At 49.5% G+C, this 19,254-nt stretch overlaps 2 protein-coding genes across 12 annotated transcripts in view; both read left to right on the top strand.

The window, feature by feature from the left end:
• The window catches only part of Macf1 (microtubule actin crosslinking factor 1), a 364,069-nt gene extending 362,618 nt beyond the window's left edge, over positions 1-1,451 (top strand). For all 11 annotated transcript variants that reach the window (XM_042674998.1, XM_042674983.1, XM_042675025.1 and 8 more), the window contains one exon: positions 3-1,451. In XM_042674998.1, the coding sequence (XP_042530932.1) occupies positions 3-259 (257 nt within the window). In that variant the 3' untranslated portion in view covers positions 260-1,451. The remainder of the gene's footprint in view (positions 1-2) is intronic.
• A 5,402-nt stretch (positions 1,452-6,853) lies between these two features.
• Positions 6,854-19,254, top strand: part of Bmp8a (bone morphogenetic protein 8a) — a 28,069-nt gene continuing 15,668 nt past the window's right edge. Inside the window, exon 1 of the mRNA XM_042680956.1 lies at positions 6,854-7,187. Within this exon, the coding sequence (XP_042536890.1) occupies positions 6,854-7,187 (334 nt within the window). The remainder of the gene's footprint in view (positions 7,188-19,254) is intronic.

Consider the following 19,254-nt stretch of genomic DNA (forward strand, 5'->3'; position numbering starts at 1 on the left):
AGACCCTAAGAAGTCAGCCAGTCGCCCTGGAAGCCGGGCTGGGAGTCGAGCTGGAAGTCGAGCCAGCAGTCGGCGAGGAAGTGATGCCTCTGACTTTGACCTTTTAGAGACGCAGTCTGCTTGTTCAGACACTTCTGAAAGCAGTGCTGCAGGGGGCCAAGGCAATTCCAGGAGAGGGCTAACCAAACCTTCTAAAATTCCAACCATGTCTAAGAAGACCACTGCTGCCTCCCCTAGGACTCCAGGTCCCAAGCGATAACACTGTACAAGCACCCATACCACTGTCCACTTTGAATCCTGCTCCATACATTGGGTGTATATTTATTCCGAATGGGAGAAGTTATATTGTTAAAAGTGTAAAAGATAATTGTGTTATGAAGCTGCCTTATTTTTTTTCCTTTTTGTAAGTTACTATTTTCATGTGAATATTTATGTAGATAAAATTTGCTTCCTGGTAACCCAGTAATGAATGGGGCCCAGAAATGAAATATTTGAGGAAAACAAGTGAAAAGGTCAAAATACAAATGTGTATTTAAAAAAAAAAAGCAAAGCAAAGCCTCTAGGGTTTCTGTGTGGTGCAGGGTTGTAAACCTGCTTTATCTTTTAGGATTATTCCTAAATGCATCTTCTTATAAACTTGACTTGCTGTCTTAGCAAGATAAATTATATTAAAAAAAATAATCCTGCAGTGTTTAAGGAACTCTTTTTTTTGTAAATCACAGACACCTCAACTAACAAGAACTGAAGGGAGGGCACTTCTAGTTGCATTTCCATTGTTTTAATGTTGTGTGATTTTAGTCAGAGAGACAGAACCTCATCTAGGTAGTGTTTGCACACAATACAGAAAAAGAGTTCATTGCAATACTGTCTTGGGATACTGTCTAAATACTCAGTGTTTAAAGGACACATAGCTGCTAGAATTCAGGGTTAAATGTAACTGTTCAAAAGTGTCAGAACATTGGAATTTTAAACTGATTTATAACAATCCAGCCTTGTCACCAATAATTTTTATGCACCCTAGGACCCAGATCCTGGCAAGGGAGAATTTTTTGGTGGCATTGTAAATCACAGATTTATCTACATTTTTCACTATTTATTGAAATGGTCAATCAACATCCCACAAACTGAGGAATGAATTCCATGAGCCTATTCTGAAAATGTGGGTCTAAGACAAAATACTTGCTCGTCCTTTAACGGAGTTCACCAGCACACTGTTCACCCGTCCCGTTTGCTCCTGTCTTTTTCTGTGTAATAAAGTCAACTGACCAAGTGACTGCAACGAGGGGCTGTCTGGGGCTCCTGTTCGTTAGCTGCTCTTCCTCTTCAGCTCCGACCATGTTGCTGTGTAATTATCTCAATTGGTTTTAATTGAGGCAGAAAACTGAAGCTCTACCAATGAACTGTTTAAAAACAAGACACACTTTTGTATTAAAATTGCTTGCAGTAACTAACGTTTTGTACTTCCTGATTTTCTTCTCCACCACTACTTTAAATGTTGTAGATACTTAAATACAATATTCAAATCACACTATCTCAATGGGTAAATTATTTAGCTCAATAGATTCTTTTTCTTGCTTTTTTTACTCTTGGTAATTTTGTTTAACACAAATATATTGGGTATCACTCTTTCCTGACTAAACGCATACTAATAAAGAAGAAGGTTTTTTGTGTGTATATTAGAAATCATACCTGGGACTTGAGATAATGGGATCACACAGTATGCTGAAATCTGTTTAAAGGAAAGGATTTCATAGACCAAAGCAAAATTAACTTCACAAAAAAAGTTCTTGCTATAGTATGGAAACTACTTGACAGGCAGGGCAGTGATAAAACTTGATTTTAGGGGCTGGGAAGATGGCTCAGCCAGCTCTGGGTTCAATTCCTCAGCACCACATAAACAGAAAAGGCCAGAAGTGGCATTGTGGCTCAGTGGTAGCGTGCTAGCCTTGAGCTGAAGAGCTGAGGGACAGCACCCACGCCTAGAGTTCAAGCCCCACGACTGACAAAAGAAATAAGAAAAAAAACTTGATTTTAATAAGCTAGCTGATTAGAAGACAACAGGGATTCTCACCCTCAAGAACAATCTTTTGGGAAGCTGACTTGGGAGAAGGGTGATGTGGGACCTGGGTGATTGCAGCCAGTGCCTTCTCACAAGTAGAGACTGGTGAACAAATGACACATCAGACTTTAATTGCTTAGTCACTACTTATATAAGTCTAAAGAACAAAGATCAGTATATATATATGCAGTCTGCTCTCAGGAGGACCAAGAGTTTGAGGCCAGCCTCATACATGGCAAGATGCTATCTTAGCAAACCAAGAATGTAGCTCAGTTTTGGAGCCCTTATGTAGCATATAAAAAGCCCTGGGTTTAATGGAAGATAGCTTATTGCTAAATTGCCCACATTTGGTTCCTGATACTAAAATAAACAACTAACTGTAGGATCTGCCCTGAGATCCTCTTGCTGATCACCATATTCATAGTATTAAGACTCAATATTGGGAGTCAACTGAATCTAGCACCTGTTTTATAGTGAAGAACGTGATTTCTGTGATATCACAGACTGCTTGAGTCCCTACTCATATCCAGCACTGTCTCTTTATAGCCCTTAGTTGGCTTTATAAAGTTCAGAATAACAGTTCTAACAGTAAAAAGGTTAGAGAATGTGGACAGAGAGGACCCTAAATCCATAGCATCTGTATCAGGAAACAGTAGCAATGTATGTTTGCCAAAGCAACTTGGGGCAGTCAAATGTCCAGATTGAAGGAATATGCACTTATGGATTCTTAAAGGAAGTGCTTGTTCTCTTTTCTAGGCAACTGGATAACCTCAAGCTGCCAGATCTTTGTATAGAACAGTATTTTTGCCCAAATTGGTTTCTGTGGATAGGCCTGGCAGCAGAAGCATGCTGGGACTAGATGACCTCCATCTTTTCAGAGACTAGACTGTGGTCACTAGTTTTCCTTACCAAAGCATTCTGGTTTCCTTGATTTTCTTCAGTAAAGCTCTGGTGGTAGTAGCACCACAGGAAATTTATTTCGATTCATCAAGCACCTGTATATAATTACTGTTTTCACATAGGAAACAAAAAGTTAGAGTTGAGATTAAAGTGACAGCAAATATAAATTCAGTGTCTGCTAGGGCCTTAAATAATGTAATAACAGTAGCTAACATTTATTGAGTGATTGCTATACAGGCCATGGGGATTGTGCCAAAGTGAGAGGTTAAGTTGTCAAGGTCACCAAGTGGCAGGGGAATGCCATGTTTTTTACTTTTGTTGTTGGTCTTGGAGCTTGAACTCTGGGCCTGAGTGCTGTCCCTGAGCCCTTCAGCTCAAGCCGAGCACTCTACCATTTGAGCCAGCTCTACTTCCAATTTTCTGGTAGGTAGTGAGAGATAAGAGTCTCATGAACTTTCCTGCCCAGTCTGGATTTGAACCACGATCCACAGATCTCAGCCTCCTGAGTAGCTAGGATTACAGATGTGAGCCACCTGTGCCTGGCTTTTGTTTTACATTTTAAGTTTATTTTATTTTCAACTAACAAAGTATTTGGACATGTTTTGGGAAGAGCACAATGTGTTGATTGATACATCTATAGTCTGGGTCATGAACAAATCAGGATAATTAGCATATGCACGTAATCTTGAATATCATTACTTTTTATATTTATTTTAGAGGTGATATACAGCAGGGTTACATTAACATATATCAGGTAATAAGTACATTTCCTTTTATATAGTGCCATGTTCCCTCCTCTCCCATTCCTTCCCTCCCATCTCCACCCAAGAGTTACATAGTTCAAGTTCATATTGATGTCCAGTGCACTCCACTGCTGCACTTTTTTACTCTTTTCCCTTGGATTCTATGAACACCCTCCCCCCCCCCACACACACACCAGATGTACATGTGAATACACCATATATAAGGTAATACAGACTCATCAGAAGAAAAAAAAAGTCCTTTGTTTCCTTTGGAGTTTCAGCATGTGTATTATTTTATATACATATGAAGAGGCACTTAGGTATTGCACCTTTATCATTCTCTCCAAAGTATCCTCTTTTGGTCTCACTATATCTAGAAGCCTGTATAATTTGTCATATCCCTCTGGGAATACCACGTTTTGACGGTTTTCTCTTAGAAACTTCCCCCACTCCAGATGCCTCCCATCCCACTTTCTGGGTTCCACTCACATGGACCTAGCTCCTCTGTCCTTCCAGGCACTTTTTCAGCCATTCTGGAGACACAATTTTCATTCTGCCTTTGGAAATGACCAAGTTCCCCCACAGCAACTCATATGGGAACTACTCAGGGGTAGGGGGGCTTGTCTGCCTCATCTCTGGCTTAGGGCCCAGTACAGAGCAGCCCATTGTGGTGGTTGCTGAATTGAATTGTGGGCTGAGTTGTTGGGAAGGCTAAGACCCACTATTTGGGTTGACAGAAAAGTGAAGCTGCTAAAAAGATAGCTGTCTCCATTCATCCTAAATTGAGATGAATATCTGTCTCAGCCTTAGGTTGTTGTAAGAATCACACTGGGTTGCATGTAGTCTAACATACTGCAGCATAGCCCAAAACACAACCAGAGCACCCAGGGTGCAGGAAGGACAGTGAAGGGGATGTGGACAAGAGACTCAGAGCCCCTGACCAAACTGACATGGACAGCCCCTTGATAACCTTGTCTGTCATGAAGCCCTGGGGATTCAGCCTCCAGAACAGCCTTCCCTGGCCCTTCACAGCACCATCAGAGGCTCAGCTTCAGACCCTGTGCCATAGCCATAAGCGTTCTGGCTCTGGTCTCACCTTGGGCTAAGCAGCATCCTTAGTGTCTAGGGGACTTACAATGTGGAAATTGCCTGTTGTGAAGAGAAAAAAAAAAAAAAGGAAGGCTAGGCACATGCTTTGTAAAACATGGGCAAAATGTAATTCCATTAAAGTTTGAGCTGATATTTAGATTTTGAAGCGGCCTCAAACCCCTGGGGGGGGGGGTTAATTTTGAATCTACATGAGAAATACTACAAATATTAGAGGTCCATGGTCCTAGCTAGGTACATGGCCCTTTGTCAGCACCCCTTGACAGCCCCTCCAGCATTGCCCATTTGTCCCTCAGCTCTCATGGTGCCACTTATCAGGTAACCTGCAGATGTCCAACTTCCCCACCCCCACCCCACTGTTGTGCAATTGAGAAAAGTTCCTTTGTTCATGCTTATAATAATAACTACTCAGGAGGCTGAGATCTGATGACTAGTGGTTCACAGCCAGCAGAAAAAAATCTCCAATTAACCAGCAAAAATGCTGGAAGCGGAGTTGTGTCTCAAGCAGCATAGTGTGGCAGTGGGGGCCGGGGTGGGGTGGGGTGGTGAGGAAACAAGCCCCAGTACCTTCTCTCTTTCTCCCTCTCTTCTCCTCCCTTTCCCTCAACCTCTACGTGCTTCATTTCCTCACCTGTTAAAAAGAACCACCATAAGCAAGGCCCCAAAAAGGGGTGAGGATTTAAAAGGTGGGTGTGCATTTGAGAACTGGTAAATGCTGGTTTACTTTACTTCTTGTGACTTTCTTGTCGTTCAGAGCCAGTTTTTCCAGTCTCCGGACTCAGTCTCGGACCCACTTCTACCTAAGCCCTGAATCAATGAGCGGCTACGGGAGGGCAGGTGTGCAAAGAGGCCGAATCAGTTGGGGCGTTTCCAGGAAAACCCTTCTGCAAGCCGCTGGACCCGACAATTGAGAACATACTCCAAGTATCTCCCGGGTGTCTGAAGAGGATCTTAATTGACCCCGATGGAGGCAGGAGGCTGGAGGCGAGTGCGCGTCTCCAGGGCATGGTTGGATCAGCAAAGGATACAACAGAGCGCCCAGCAGACACCGGCGGGGTGGGGGACCAGCGCTGCCCTGGAGCGTGGAAGCCTAGGCTGGGCGCCGCGGGCGCAGCGGTGCGCATTTGTCCGAAAAGGAGACGTCGGCCGCGAGAAGCCGGAGAGGACCCCAGAGCAGACCCGGCTGCTGCCGGAGGGGAAGGTGCCCGCCCGCGGGCCATGGCTGGCGGCGCCCGACACGACTGCAGGCGAGGGGCCCTGTAGACTCCGCGCGCCTGGCGAGGCTGCGGGTCACGGGCTGGCGGGACCAGGACTCAGATCCCCGCCGGGGCGCCCGAGGACTCGCCCCCTGGGAGCGCAGGCTGCCGCTTTCCTGGGACAGCAGAGGCCCTGGGGCCTCCGGACCGGGCCCTGAGCCGCCCCGCGGTGGATGGATGGGAGACCCAGGCCACCCTGCCGACGCTAACGTCGAGGCTGCGGACCCCTCCTCGGGCCGGGAGGAGGTCCATCCCGCCACCATCCAGACTCCGCTCGGGATTGCAACTACCTGTCAGGCCAGCCGAGGCCCCAGAACAGACCGGAGTAGGACCGCCCTCTGGCCACGCCCCCGGGATCCCATTGGTTCCTCGGGGAAGGGGCGGGGCCAAGGGCGACCGCGCCCTCCGCACAGACGGCCCCGAACGCGCACCGGCCACTCGCGGGTCGGAGCCGCGGGATCCCCTCAGAGCTCGGCCGCTGCCCCTGCCAGCTGCGCGGCTCCCGGCCTCCGTAGGACTGGCAGACCCGCGGCCACAGACGGATTAGCCGGTAGCCCCGAAAGCCTGAAGTGGCCCCCGCTCCTCGTGGCGTCGACCGCCCGTGGCGGAGCCCTCGTGGCGCGGGACGCTGTGGGGACCGCGCTGAGGAAGAAGCCCGCGCCCGTCCCGTCCTGTCCCCCGCGCCGCAAAGCCCAGCGGCCAACTCGCCGTCGGGGCGTCCCTGGCCCTGGGTTCTGGGCGCCGCGGTGGAGCGGATGCGCGACCGCTGAGCCCTCGGCCGGCCCGCCATGGCCGCGCGCCCGGGGCCCCTGTGGCTCCTGGGCCTGGCTCTGTGCGCGCTGGGCGGCGGCCCCGGCCCGCGCCCCCCTCACAGCTGCCCCCAGCGTCCTCTGGGGGCGCGCGAGCGCCGCGACATGCAGCGCGAGATCCTGGCGGTGCTCGGGCTGCCCGGGCGGCCCCGGCCCCGCGCGCCCCCCGCCACCGCGCGGCTGCCCGCGTCCGCGCCGCTCTTCATGCTGGACCTCTACCACGCCATGGCCGGCGACGACGACGACGACGGCGGCGGGGCCCCCGAGCGGCGCCTGGGCCGTGCCGACCTGGTCATGAGCTTCGTCAACATGGGTGAGTGCGGCCCGGGGTGGCGCCCGGGCCCTGGCGTCTGGGCGCTGACCACGACCTCCCTGCGGTGAACTCGGGCAGCCGAGGGAGTCAGGATGCAGCGGGCAGCACCACGGGGGCCTGAGAACCGCGGTGGAAGCCTAAGGGGCAGGCGCGGGGCTTCCTGAGCCTCGGGGTCCATAGCAATCCAAGTCCTGGTTTCCAAGGGGCTGCATTCACCCCGACCCCAAACATAGCCCCGAGAAAGTCTGGTGAGTTTCGAGCCCACCTGGGCGGCACCAGGAAGGCAGTGGGTCCTGAGGAGAAGGATGAGTAAACACCGTGATAAGGGCAGGCCTGAGGAGAGGGACAAAGGTCAGCGTGGAAACCTGCGGTCACATCGTCAGAGTGACCAGAGCTGCCCCACATGCCCGAGTCCACAGCAGGCTCTGCCTGTGCAGCAGGAAGCCCTGGGTGGGTGGGGTGCTGTCAGGGAGAGCTGGAGAAGGAAGGACAGACAGCTCCCTGGGGCAGGGAATGTGGGCTATTGTCTGCATGAATCATGGTACCTGGGCACTGCTGGCCTGCCCTAGAGCGAGTGCCCAGGCCTATAAGTTACCAAAGGGAAGGACTGGACCTTCTTCCTCCAAGACAAAGCTTGGTTCTTCTTTTCTGAGGAACCTTCTAGAAACTGAATAGCCAGTTACTCCTGAGGTCTCAGTGCTATTTTCTCAACACTGTCATCTACAGCCATGCATAGTTACTGTGGGGCAGGTCCCCATCCAGTTTGCCTCCTGTCTGTGTCTAGTGACAGTCAGGGGTCTGGTTGGGCTGGACAGCAGCCTGGGTCTGGGGACCAGGCAATGTGGCTGAGAGAAGGGAGAGGGAGGCCCCCTTATCATGGCCACGGGCCATTCTCCCCAGAGCAGGTTCTTATCCTGCCAGCAGCCCTGGGAACAGCCATCTTTCTCTCCCCAGCTCCCAGGTGAGGATGACAGGTGAGGACAGGAAGCCCCAGACAGACAGTGTACCCCTGAAATAGCACAGGAAGGCCCAGGTTGTCTGTTTCTACTCCCAGTGTCAAGGAGGTGACATTTCTGTTGGCAGGCCAGGCTTTGGGGATGGAGTTTCCTAGGGGATGAAGGCAGAGGAACACAAGGGACCCAGCTGCAGCAGGACTTGTAGGTCCTTAGCCCTTTGTTTCCCAAGGGGCAGGAATAATTGGACAGCTAAGCCTTTGCTGTCCCAACCCAGAGATGGTGGTGGTTTGAGGTTGGGGAGCTCACAACCAACGAGATAGCTAACCAGCACTGAGAGCCCAGGGCCAGGGTCTGGCCTGTACCCAGTGAGATCTGGATGCTGCCTTCCTGCCTAGAGGGCAGGGTAGGGACTAGAGTAAAGGAGATCAAATGTGGAACAGGGACTGTAGTTCCATCCTTAGGACAGGCCAACTGGGGCCTCAGGATCAAGAAGAACTGAGGAGGGAGTTGCTCAAAAATGCTCTCAGATTTCCTCCTTTATCTCCCACCCTCCATCCTTCCCAGGATGACTGGGTCTTGGTGGGAACTTGTCCCATGACTGTCACATGCTTTACACTCATAGGAACCTAGAAATGGTTTCTAGGAACCAACCGAAAGGAAAGGTGTTTGTACACCACTGGTAAGAACAACTACCATTTGAACTTCCACGCCTTCCATTCCTCACCTAGTTCTGGCAACAGTGTGTGAAACTGTTTTGTTGGCTCCATTTCATGGGCTCAGAGTGGGACATGGCCAGCCCAGGCCACACAGTGCATCCAAGGTGACATCCAGGGCTGTGGATTCCAAATCCCATTTCTTCCCATACTAGCTCTGCATGCTCCATGAGTATGTGGACCTAGGATGTTGTGGGATTAATAAGCAGGCCTTTGTTCTGTGGCAGCAGCTGTGGGCGGCACCTTCAGAAGGGCCCTCTTTATTCTGATGGACACCTTGCACTGGTACAACTCCCTTGGCCAGAGTAGTTTTAATTGGTAATTACCCAGGCTGTGTGTGAGGAGTTAGACATGTACCAACCCTGAATGAAGATCAGGGCTCCAGAACCAGCATGAGGTCTAAACCGCAGAGTGTCTGTGGTCATGACTATACCTGCTTCTCACACCTGTGACCTTCAGCTGCACATTTCCTGTGGGCCTCATCTGGCCCTGGGAAGCCAGGCCCCTAACTGCTGAAGAAGCCTGGAAGGCCCAGAGCCATAGGCCCCTCTCCCTAGACCTCCTGAGGAGTAGGTGCCTTAGGAAGCCTGGCATGTTCTGCAAGGCCTATGTTGGGAGTCAAGGCAATGGTGAGAACCACTGGCCCTGCCTGGCCCGTCTGTCCATCCATCCCAGACTAATGACTGTCAGGACTGCTCAATCAGAATGAAGTAATGGGGCTGTTAATGTGTGGAACAGATGGGTCTTGTCCTTCATCTCCCTGTGCTCCTAAGCTGAGCTTGTGTCCTGAGCACAACACTTAAGCTCTGGTCCTCACTCCTGGGCCTGCCTTTAGATCCTGCTCATCCCTGTCCCTGGTCCTCTGCTTTTTTGTCCAGGCTACATGGATGGTGTCAGGAAAATGAGGCACCTCCTGGCCCTGACCCTTAGCTCCATCCACATCAGCAGCCCCTGCTCACAGCACTGCCCCATCCCCTGGGCATCCAGACCTGCCCAGCCTTCCTGAGGGTAGAAGGAGGCAGGAAGGACTAACTTCATGTGCTCCCTGCATCCTTCTCCCGATCAGTGGAGAAGCAAGTGCCCTGACTCCAGACTGAAACCAAGGCTTCAAAAGTGCTAGCAGACAGAAGTGAAGGCAGGATCTTCACCTTTGTCTTGACCCTCTGTTGAGCCTGGCTAATTTAGTCCTGGGGTCTCAGATTCCTGAGGACAGGGCTGGTGGTGAGCTGAGGCTTTGGGTTCTGGGAGGATGTGGGCTAAGTGGGGGCTGGAATTCTAGCCTGGTCTGGTTCTTGCTCTGACATTTCCAGCCCTGAGACCCTGACTGATGCTATGTCAGAGTAGGTGTTTTTCCCAAGGCTACACAGCAGGTCATCTCCTGACCTGCACATCCTGAGCTTGTCCCCAGCACCAGCAGCTCCTCTCCCCATAGCCCCAGGCATGGCTCATCATCAGATGCAGCAAGTGCTGCTGATTCAGGCTGAATGTGAATGCATGCTGTGCACTGATGATCTTGTTTTGAAAATGCATTACTGTCTTGGGATTTACAGATGTTGCTTGTGCTTATACATAAAACTCAAACCACACAAAAACTGATGGGGGGCTAGGACCCCTAGTCCTGTTGGCTAGCCCACCACATGACTGCTTTTCTATCACCACAGCTTGGTTTGGCCTGTGTTAAGCTTTATATAAAAGGCATCATAAAGGGCAGAATCTTTTTGTTTCTCTTTTTTTTTTTTTGTCGGTCGTGGGGCTTGAACTCTGGGCCTGGACGCTGTCCTCAGCTCTTCAACTCAAGGCTAGCACTCTACCACTTGAGCCACAGCGCCACTTCTGGTTTTCTGGTGGTTTATTAGAGATAAGAGTCTCATGGACTTTCCTGCCGGGGCTGGCTTTGAACTGTGATCCTCAGATCTCAGCCTCCTGAGTAGCTAGGATTATAGTCATGAGCCACCGACTCCCCAGTTAAGGGCAGAATCTTGTGTCTAGTCTTTTAACATAAATTTTGAAATTCATCCATGTTATTGTTGCTTCTGCACATTTTTAAAAATTGAGTGTATTCCATTGCATATATAGATCATGAATTGGCTTTATGAATTGATTGTTGTTGCTATTGGCAACATGTTGTTTGAACTCAGGGGCTGGGTGCTATCACTAAGCTCTTTTGTTCAAGACTAGCACTCTACCACTTAAGCCACAACGCCACTTCCGGCTTCTTCTGCTTATGTGTTAATGAGGAATCGAACCCAGTGCCTCATGCATGCAAATCAATCACTCTACCACTGAGCCACCTTCCCAGCCCCGGGCTCTACCACTTTGAGCCACAGCTCCACCTCTACTTTTCTGGTGGTTAATTGGAAATAAGTCTCATGGGGGCTGAGAGTGTGGTTTAGTGGTAGAGTGCTTGCCTAGCATGCATGAAGCCCTGGGTTCAACTCCTCAGTACCATATAACCAGAAAAAGCCGAAGCCGAGCACCAGTGGCTCACGCCTGTAATGCTAGCTACTCAGGAGGCTGAGATCTGAGGATCATTGTTCAAAGCCAGCCCGGGCAGAAAAGCCCATGACACCTCCATTAAAACCATTAGAAAAGCAGAAGTGGTGCTGTGGCTCAAGTGGTAGAGTGCTCGCTTTGAGCTGAAGAGTGCAGGGATAGCACCCAAGCCCAGAGTTCAAGCCCCATGACCAACAAAAAAAAAAAAAAAGAAGAAGCTCAGGGACAGTGCCCAGGCCCTGAGTTCAAGCTCCAGGACTGGCAGGAAAAAAAGAAGTCTCACAGACTTTCTGCCTGGCTGGTTTTGAACCACAATTCTCAGATCTCAGCCTCCTAAGTAACTAGGATTACAGGCATGAGCTACCAGTACCTGGCTAATTTGTTCTTACTAGTGGGCATTGAGATCATTTCTAGTTTGAGGTTATGAATAAAGCTGCTCTGAACATTTGTGTTTGTTTGTATGTGTGTGTATATTTTTATGGTGTTAGGAATCAAACCCAGCTCCTTGCCCAAGCTGAGCCACTGAGCCACACTCCCAGTGTAATGGACAACCAACCCCTTAGTTTAATAAATTCTTCTGTGGATATATTGAACCTGGGTTTTAATCCTGAGGTCTTGGGTAGTTGCTTCAAGTCTCTGATCCTCTATTTCCACACCTCCATGACAAAGAAAGTGAAGATGCCACCCAGTCTTGTGTAGGACAAAGCAGATGTGCACAGTGGCCAGCTGCATGTAACTTAATACATAGAACTCATATTGTATCCTTCCTCAGTGCTTTTTCTCACTTTGTACTCTCTGCCCAGAATAGCCTCACCTTCATTCCTTTTTTGTTGTTGGTGGTTTTGGTGGCTAATGAGGCTTGAACTCAGAGCCTTGACACTGTCCCTGAGCTCTTTCGCTCAAGACTACTGCTCTATCACTTTGAGCCAGAGCTCTATTTCCAGTTTTCTGGTAATTAGTTGGAGGTAAGAGTGTCACAGAGTTTTCTGCCAAGACTGGCTTTGAATTGCAATCCTCAGATCTCAGACTCCTGAGTACCTAGGATTACAGGCATGAGCCACCAGGCTCTGACTCACCTTCACTTCTGCTTGTCAAAACTCTACCCCTCTTTCAAAGGAGCTGGGAGAGTGGTTTAGGTAGTAGAACACTTGCGTAGGAAGTACAAAGTAATGAGTTCAAATCCCAGTCCTGACAAAAATAAGTAAGAGTTGGACTAAAGTTTCTGAAATCTGATGGGTCCCTCTATCCAGGGAGGCAGATTCCTTGGTGCTTACATCTCTTAAAATCCCAAGTTCACTCTGCCTATCTTTCTGCCTATCTTTCACACAATTCCTCTTTCTCCTGGCCCTTGAAAACTTAGCAACCTAAAAGTAGAGGCCAAATCTGAGTCCTTATGGCACCCCACCCCTCCATGTTTCCTAAATTCTTCCTGCAGGAGCTCAGGGCAAATGCAAAGGTGATGGACAAGTGCAGTAGGAGGTCCAAGGGCTCCAGAGCCAGGTGACAGAGTCTGAGCTCTGTCAGGTGGGGCAGGAGTGCTCCCCCATCTTTGTGATGCCCACAGTGGGTACAGCATCTCCCAAGCCCTCCACTGGGATCCTGAGTCACACAGGGTCTTGCATGGAGGAAGGCGTCTTCTGCTGGCACTCGAGGGGCTCCAGTTGACAAGTACCTCCTCACCCCAGTATCACCCACTACTAAAATCTAGGGCCACTCATTTCACATTGGCCCCAAGTCCACATTACATGACCCTAACTTCTCATGAGACTCACTTCCAAAGCAATTGGGCCTCGGTTTCCCCATCTCTGCAGTGTTGCCCTGAAGCCTTTTCAGTTTTGACCAAAGAATGTGTCCACATCCTACCTGCCGATGGGGTTCCTCCACAGGTGAGCGTGGGGTGGGGAGACTCATCAAGTCCATCTCATCACAGGAGCCCCTCTCTATAGGCAAGAGATGTGTCACTATGACTCTCTGTCTGGAAAATTCCCACAGTTCAGTTCTTTCCCACTTTGCTACAGGAGGAATCATATCCTTCTTGCTCACATCCCCTGGGACTATTTTTGGCTGTGGCAGGTTTGATGTGGTGGCCTGGGTGGGTGTTCCCTTTTTAATTTAGAGTCTGAAGCCATCTAAGGCCTGGACCAGCAATTATGTGTGCAGAGTCACTTAGGAAAAGGGATCTTGAGGAAAGTCAGTAATGAGCCTGGCCAGAAATGCCTCACAGTGCACCTGGGCCTCTTGTCTGCAGAGTGGGCTTCTGTGGGAGAAAGGCCTTCAGGATGCTCGCTGCCCAGTCGCCAGGCCCTTGGCTCTCCCTCCAGCTAGCAGGGACTCAGGAGATCAGAGTCTTGTTTTAGGTGGAACTGGGGCCCCTTGGCCTTTGTTAGTAGCAAGACTAGCCAGATAGGCTCAGCCTGTCCCCTCCCAGGTCCTTGGAAAGCCTGTCCCCACCTGCATGGGTCAGGTGGGAGAGGCACTAAGTCCCACAGCAATATAAAAACGTGTGTGGCCTCCAATGGCGATGCTGTGATGTGATGTGGGGGCCACTCCCAGACCAGTGGTGAGGCTCCACGTGGAGCCTGTGTCTTGGGACAGGCAGCCCCAGGGAAGGACAGGTTGTGCCCAGACTCTCTCCTGGAACACAGGGGCTTGATGAGCAGACTACTGAGAGCAGCCCATTCATCCTACATGTTCTCTCTAAAGAGTGTGTCAGAGACCAGCTAAGCCAGGGACTCTGGCCCAGGGGAGAGGGACAGACCAACCTCCTGGCCTGTGAGGGATGGAAAGGAAATATGGAGACTCCTCAGCTGCACTAAGGGGAAGTCGTTCGTTGTTTTTTGTTTTTTGTTTTTAGAAGAAGCAGAGGGAGTGCTATACGACAGCATAGCTCCAAAAAGGGGACTCTGGGGGGAAGGTAGATGCAGACAGAGGGCACAAGAGAGCACTCAGACAGACTCAAGGCTGGGCCAGCTTGAAAAGGGCCTGGGACTCCGACTTGAGCTTATGTTCCTCTCAGGACCTGTGGGAGGTGAGGTAAGATTTAAAGGGAATCAAGATAGGTTAGACAGCTCAGAAGATCCAATTGTCCCATCAACCACTCTGAACAGGAGGAAAAGGAGAAGGAAGGGTAGCTTTCGAAGCCTCTCTTTTGATCAGAAACAAGACAAATTTAGATCATCTGGGTGAGTGATTTTGTCTAGGGAACAGATACAGCCAATGCTTTGTTGGTGTTGGGCTAATGAATGCAGAGTTTGACTTCTGGAGGTCCTGCCTGTGAGTGGTGGGCCTGGGCCCCGGATGTGAACAGACAGAATGAGGACAGTGGTATGGCCACCTCTTGCCTACAGTAGGTCTTTTCTGGAAGCATGCACACCAGAGCGGTTTTATCAGATGTTAGAGAAGGGATGCTGAGGGTGATTCATGATTTTTTTTTTTCAAGCCACAGTAAGGCTATTCAGAATGTTAACTTTTCCATCCCTGGTTAGAGCTTTCTGGGGGTCACATTGTGTCTCTGTAGCCTCAGGCCTCTATGGAGCTGACCAATCAAAGTTCCTGTGTAGCTGGAAGCTTTAAGGTGCACTATGGCCTAATAGTGACAGTGGCCAAGCAGGGGACACATCCTGATCATTCTGAGTCTGCCAGGGACCCAGGGATGAACCTCCCAACCCCACAGCCAGAAGCATAATTGCACTGAGAAATTTTGAGAGGTCACTTTGCACAGACCTAAGGCCTTTCCCAAGATTTGCCATGTGGACCCTGAAAGTGGAGCTATGGTGGGAGGCAAGTGGGCATTGGGCCGAGTGTGTGGGTGACTGTCTTGATTTGGGCCATACCTCAATTTGTTTTGGTGCTGTTTTCAGCATCATGCAGTGGTGAAAATGGCTTAGTCCCAGACAGGAGTGAGGACTCCAGGGTTCTGTTCCCATGTGTGTACAAAAATGTAGATCATGTGCTGGGAATTTGGCTTAGTGGTAGAGTGCTTGCCTAGAATGTGTGAAGCCCTGTGTTCAATTCCTCAATACCACGTACAAAGAAAATCCCAGAAGTAGCTCTGTGGCTCAAGTGGTAGAGCGTTAGCCTTGAGCAAAAGCAGCTCAGGGACAGTGCCCAGGCCCTGAGTTTAAGCCCTAGTACTGGCAAAAAAAAAAAAGGGGGGGGGGAGATCATGCCCAGTGCTGGTGGCTCACACCTGTAATTCTAGCTACCCAGGAGACAGCTCAGGCAGTAAAGTCCATTAGATTCTTATCTCCAATTAACCACCAGAAAACTGGAAGTAGTGCTTTGGCTCAAAGTAGTAGAGCATTAACCTTGAGCAAAAGAACTCAGGAACAGCACCCAGGCTCTGAGTTCAAGCCCTATGACCACCACCACCAACAACAAAAAGGTATAGATCATATTTGGTGTGTTCTGTCCAGCCATAACACTGCTGAGGAAATGCTTGTTCGAATCCTAGCATCTTTGGGAGATTCCAGACCTTGTTATAGAAAAGTAGGAATGGGGGAAGTGGCGCTGTAGCTCAAGTGGTAGAGCACTCGCCTTGAGCTGAAGAGCTGAGGGACAGCGCCCAGGCCTAGAGTTCAAGCCCCACGACCGACAAAAAAAAAAAAGAAAAAAAGAAAAGTGGGAATGGGGCATGCACCAAAAAAGAAACACTCCCCATGTGCTGGAACATATCCAAGTATGGCTGACACTAACAACCTCTTTACAGTCTTCTTTTGGCTCTATGCTTAAGGATCCTTTTGCAAATGGGAATACTGAGCCCAGAAGGCTAAGTGCTGAGACTAAGGTCAGGCAGGTGAAAAAGAGGCATCTTGAAGTCATTCAAATGCCTTTCAGTTGAACTAATATATTTACATGATATATTTACATACATATTTATATTTCTCATTCCAAAATTCTGCTTAGAAAAATGAAACTTGCAAGGCACTAGTGCCCTATAATCCTGGCTACTCAGGAAGCTGAGATCAGAGGATCACAGTGCAAAGCTAGTCCAGGAAGGAAAGTTTGTAAGACTCTCATCTCCATGAAACTACCAAAAAAGATGAAAGTGGAGCTATGGCTCAAGTGGTAGAGCACTAACCTTGAGCAAAATAAGTGCAGGGATAGTGCCCAGGCCCTGAGTTAAAGCCCCAAGACTTTCCCTCTACCCCGAGGAAAAAAAGAAATTGAAGGTCTCTCTTCCATCCTCCCTGCCTTCCCTGCCTTCCCTGTGACTGCTTGGAACCCATCATTTATATCCACTGAGCTAGGAAACTAGAGGTCAGCCTAAGGAATGGCCATCCTTCCTGTTCCACAATCTCTGCCATTCTATAGACTTATGAAGAAAGGATACCAGGATTCCCACTTCAAAGACAGAGATAATGAGGCCACACAGGGGAAGCACTTAGAGGATGGAAGGGTGAGAACTGTGACAGAGAGAACCAGCTTCTATCCAGACCTGACCTCTCAGTGCTATACATGTGATTAAAACAGAGACAGCTTGACCAAGAACCACTGCAGGGGAAAATCAGGCCCCCAAATATGCTCTTCTACAACACCAAGTACAAAGCTGCACCCACAGTTCTGCCAGGCACCAGTGACTCACACCAGTAATCCTAGCTATTTGGGAGTCTGATATCTGAGGATCATGGTTCAAAGCCAGCCCAGGCAGGAAAATCTATGAGATTTTTATCTCCAATTAAGCACTGGAAGACTGGATATGGTGCTGTGGTTCAAGTGGCAGAGCACTAGCCTTGAGCAGAAAAGCTTAGGAACAGTGTCCAGATTCTATATTCAGGCCCTAGGACCAGCAAAGGTGAGAGAGAGAGAGAGAGAGCAACTGAGCAAGTAAACAAGTAAACAAGTAAGCAGGCAGTCAGGCACTCCCATTATCCAGTATCAGTGATGTCTGCACAATGCTACCTCCTGCCCAGAAACTTTGATCCAGTTTTGATCAAAGCCATCATTTTTCTAAAACTCTCCCAATATCTAGTATTGCCTGCAACATCCATGGCAGGCAACTTCTGAGGCTTGAGTTCCTGGGCATTTGGTTGATTGCACTAACCAGTGTCACAAAAGTTTGGAAATGGGAGAGCTGGAAGACGTTCATGTCCATGATCCCAGGTACTCAGGATGAAGCAATTAAGAGGATCTCAGTTGGGCTGGGAAGGTGGCTCAGTGGTAGAGCGCTTGCCTTGCATGCATGAGGCCCTGGGTTCGATTCCTCAGCACCACATAAGCAAAAAGAACAAAGCCGGAAGTGGTGCTGTGGCTCAAGTGGTAGAGTGCTAGCCTTGAGCTGAAGAGCTGAGGGACAGTGCCCAGGCCCAGAGTTCAGGCCCACGACTGGACCCAAAAACAAAACAAAACAAAAAAGAGGATCTCAGTTTAAGATCAGCCTGGGCAAAAACAGCCAGATCCTATCTGAATCAAAAAGCTGAATGTGCGGCACACCTGTGGTCCCAGCTACTCTGGAGACATAGGTAGAAGAATCATGTATTAAGGCTAACTATGAGGAAATAGCTATTTCCTATCTAGAAATAGCTAAAGCAAAAAGGGCTAGAGACCTGGTTTCAGTAGAATGCCAAGGACAAAGCCCTGAGTTCAAACTACAATACTGCCAGGAGGATAAGAAAAAGAATAAGAGGAAGAAGATGTTTAGAAGTGGGACCAGTTCTGTTGAACAAGATTTATTGTTCTTGTTACTTAGAAACTACAATATTGCAACATTTAGAACAACAAGATTGTTAAGACAGCTTGTATAGGACACAGGAGTCACTAAAGGAGGGGCTACCGAGCTACAGAGTTATGGATTGTTCCTACAGTTCCCAGGTCCGGCAAGGAGCCCCCAGAGTATATCTGTCATCTTCACTGAACCCTAGGGGAGACGCCCATGATATTTTGGAAGTGGTAGGGACAAGAACATGCAGAGAAATCCACTTTTGGTCTGTCCCACACACTGTGACAGCCAGCAGTCTGGGCCTACTTTGTCCTGCTAATCAGGACTCTAACAGTCATAGAGAAGAAATCTCTGTGAGGTCCCTGAGCCCAGTGAAAGTGTCAGAGGTATAGATTTCCACAGCAAGAAAATCACCTACAAAAGGTCTAGAACCTATCCTCAATGCTCTACTTGGGGCGGGGGCAATACGGACTACATATCTGTCACACTGCCTCCCAGCAGTCTGGCTCTCGGACATATATTTCATGGCCAGCACCGTAGGCTACTACAGAATATTGCTCCTCCATTTCTTCTCCTCCCTGGTGTGGGGATAGTGGGATAGTACTTCCCACCTGCTTTTGCCCAGCAGGCCTGTGCCCTGGTCCCTCCCAGCACAGCTGTGTGCATGTGTCCATCTCTGGACCCAGTCCCTACCACTAGGACAGGAAGTGCTTCCCACATCCCCCTGGCAGCACAGCCTGGTGCTTTTTAAAACCTGGCATGTGGTCACTAAGGCCAGTAGTCAGAGATGGTTTCTAAAAGACACCCATATATATAATTAAAATCTCAGTGTTAGGTTTGGTGGTTCCCACCCCTGCCATCTGGAAACACAGATTGTTGGTGTTTGAAAGTGACAGGAGGCTAAAGTAACACTGCCCTAAATATACCATCCTAGGCATTTCCGTGCAGCTGGGCAAACATGGGGTGTATTCTACAACGCTGGCCTTTGCCCAGACAGCTGGGCCTGTCCCAGCCTGGTCCCCAGCTTGACTTGAATCCACGGCCTGCCCTTCATCCTCATCCTCACCTCCATGTCTGCCTCTCAGACCACCCTGCTCCCCACTGGTCAGAGGCATAGCCTGTCTCCAGCCCTGCATTCCCAGTGCACTCACGGTGCATATCAGCTCTTTTCTTTCCAGAGCAACCCTGGGCCTCCTCCACCAGCAGGATGCCTTCCCAGCCCTCAGGGCCAGTTTAGATGTCACCTC

Source organism: Dipodomys spectabilis, unplaced genomic scaffold (assembly GCF_019054845.1).
Source record: "Dipodomys spectabilis isolate Male_0828 unplaced genomic scaffold, ASM1905484v1 ptg000002l, whole genome shotgun sequence".
Taxonomy (NCBI): Eukaryota; Metazoa; Chordata; class Mammalia; order Rodentia; family Heteromyidae; genus Dipodomys; species Dipodomys spectabilis.